The sequence below is a fragment of the Mus pahari genome, chromosome 12 (assembly GCF_900095145.1).
Source record: "Mus pahari chromosome 12, PAHARI_EIJ_v1.1, whole genome shotgun sequence".
NCBI classification, from domain to species: Eukaryota; Metazoa; Chordata; class Mammalia; order Rodentia; family Muridae; genus Mus; species Mus pahari.
The window spans coordinates 88,469,717-88,470,469 of NC_034601.1; the positions used below are offsets into that span (position 1 = coordinate 88,469,717).

Sequence of the window (753 nt, forward strand, 5' to 3'; positions counted from 1 at the left end):
GGGTGTTCCAAGTGACAGTGGGATAAGAGCCCACTCTGAAGAGCTGTAGGGACCACACAGTGGCCTGACATAGACATGGGTAGAACATTCTCAGCAGCCAGCAAGTGGTTTTGCTCCTTTCCAGCCTCCATCCATCCCCAACCCCAAAATGTCTCCCTTCTGTGAGTTGGCAGTCTGTGGCATTGTCCTGGCTGGAAAATTCCTTCACCGTACAGACGGCAGTATGATACCATCAGCTGCTTAGGATCAGTGTGACTAACAGCGTCTTAGTGGTTTACAACTATCTGCAAATCCACATCAACACTTTCCTTCACAGCTGGACTTCAAAGGATCAGGCTCCTGTGACATTCAGCTGAGTATATCTGTACAAAACATGTTTATTGAGTCCAAGCACCGTTATCTCAGCCCTTTGGGTATGCATCCTTCGATCTGGATCTCTGCTGGCCAGCCCGAGTATCTGTTCTTGGATTGATCTGAGTGGTTGATCTGGGTGAAGGAAAGAAAAGTGTGTCATTTATTCACTAAGCTCACCACTGGGTGTGTCCACTGTGAGCAAAGCCATGTGAACAGAAGTCTCAGAGTGGCAGTTTCTCCAGCCCAGGTTAAAATTCTTCTCAACACCTCTCTTCTTCCTTCTTCTACGTGTTACTCCTGTCATTCCTTCTTTACTTATTTCTGCTTCCTTCCTCTCATCCCTTCCCTTCCCTTTCCTTTCCCTTTTCTTCTTCCCTTCCCTTCTTCCCTTCCCTTCCC

The 753-nt window shown here is 47.7% G+C and overlaps 1 protein-coding gene across 1 annotated transcript in view; it reads right to left on the reverse strand.

Moving 5' to 3' along the window:
* Positions 1 to 347: 347 nt before the first annotated feature.
* Fam3b (family with sequence similarity 3 member B) overlaps positions 348 to 753 on the reverse strand; it is a 30,374-nt gene continuing 29,968 nt past the window's right edge. The window contains exon 8 of the mRNA XM_021210017.1: positions 348 to 486. Within this exon, the coding sequence (XP_021065676.1) occupies positions 397 to 486 (90 nt within the window). The 3' untranslated portion in view covers positions 348 to 396. The remainder of the gene's footprint in view (positions 487 to 753) is intronic.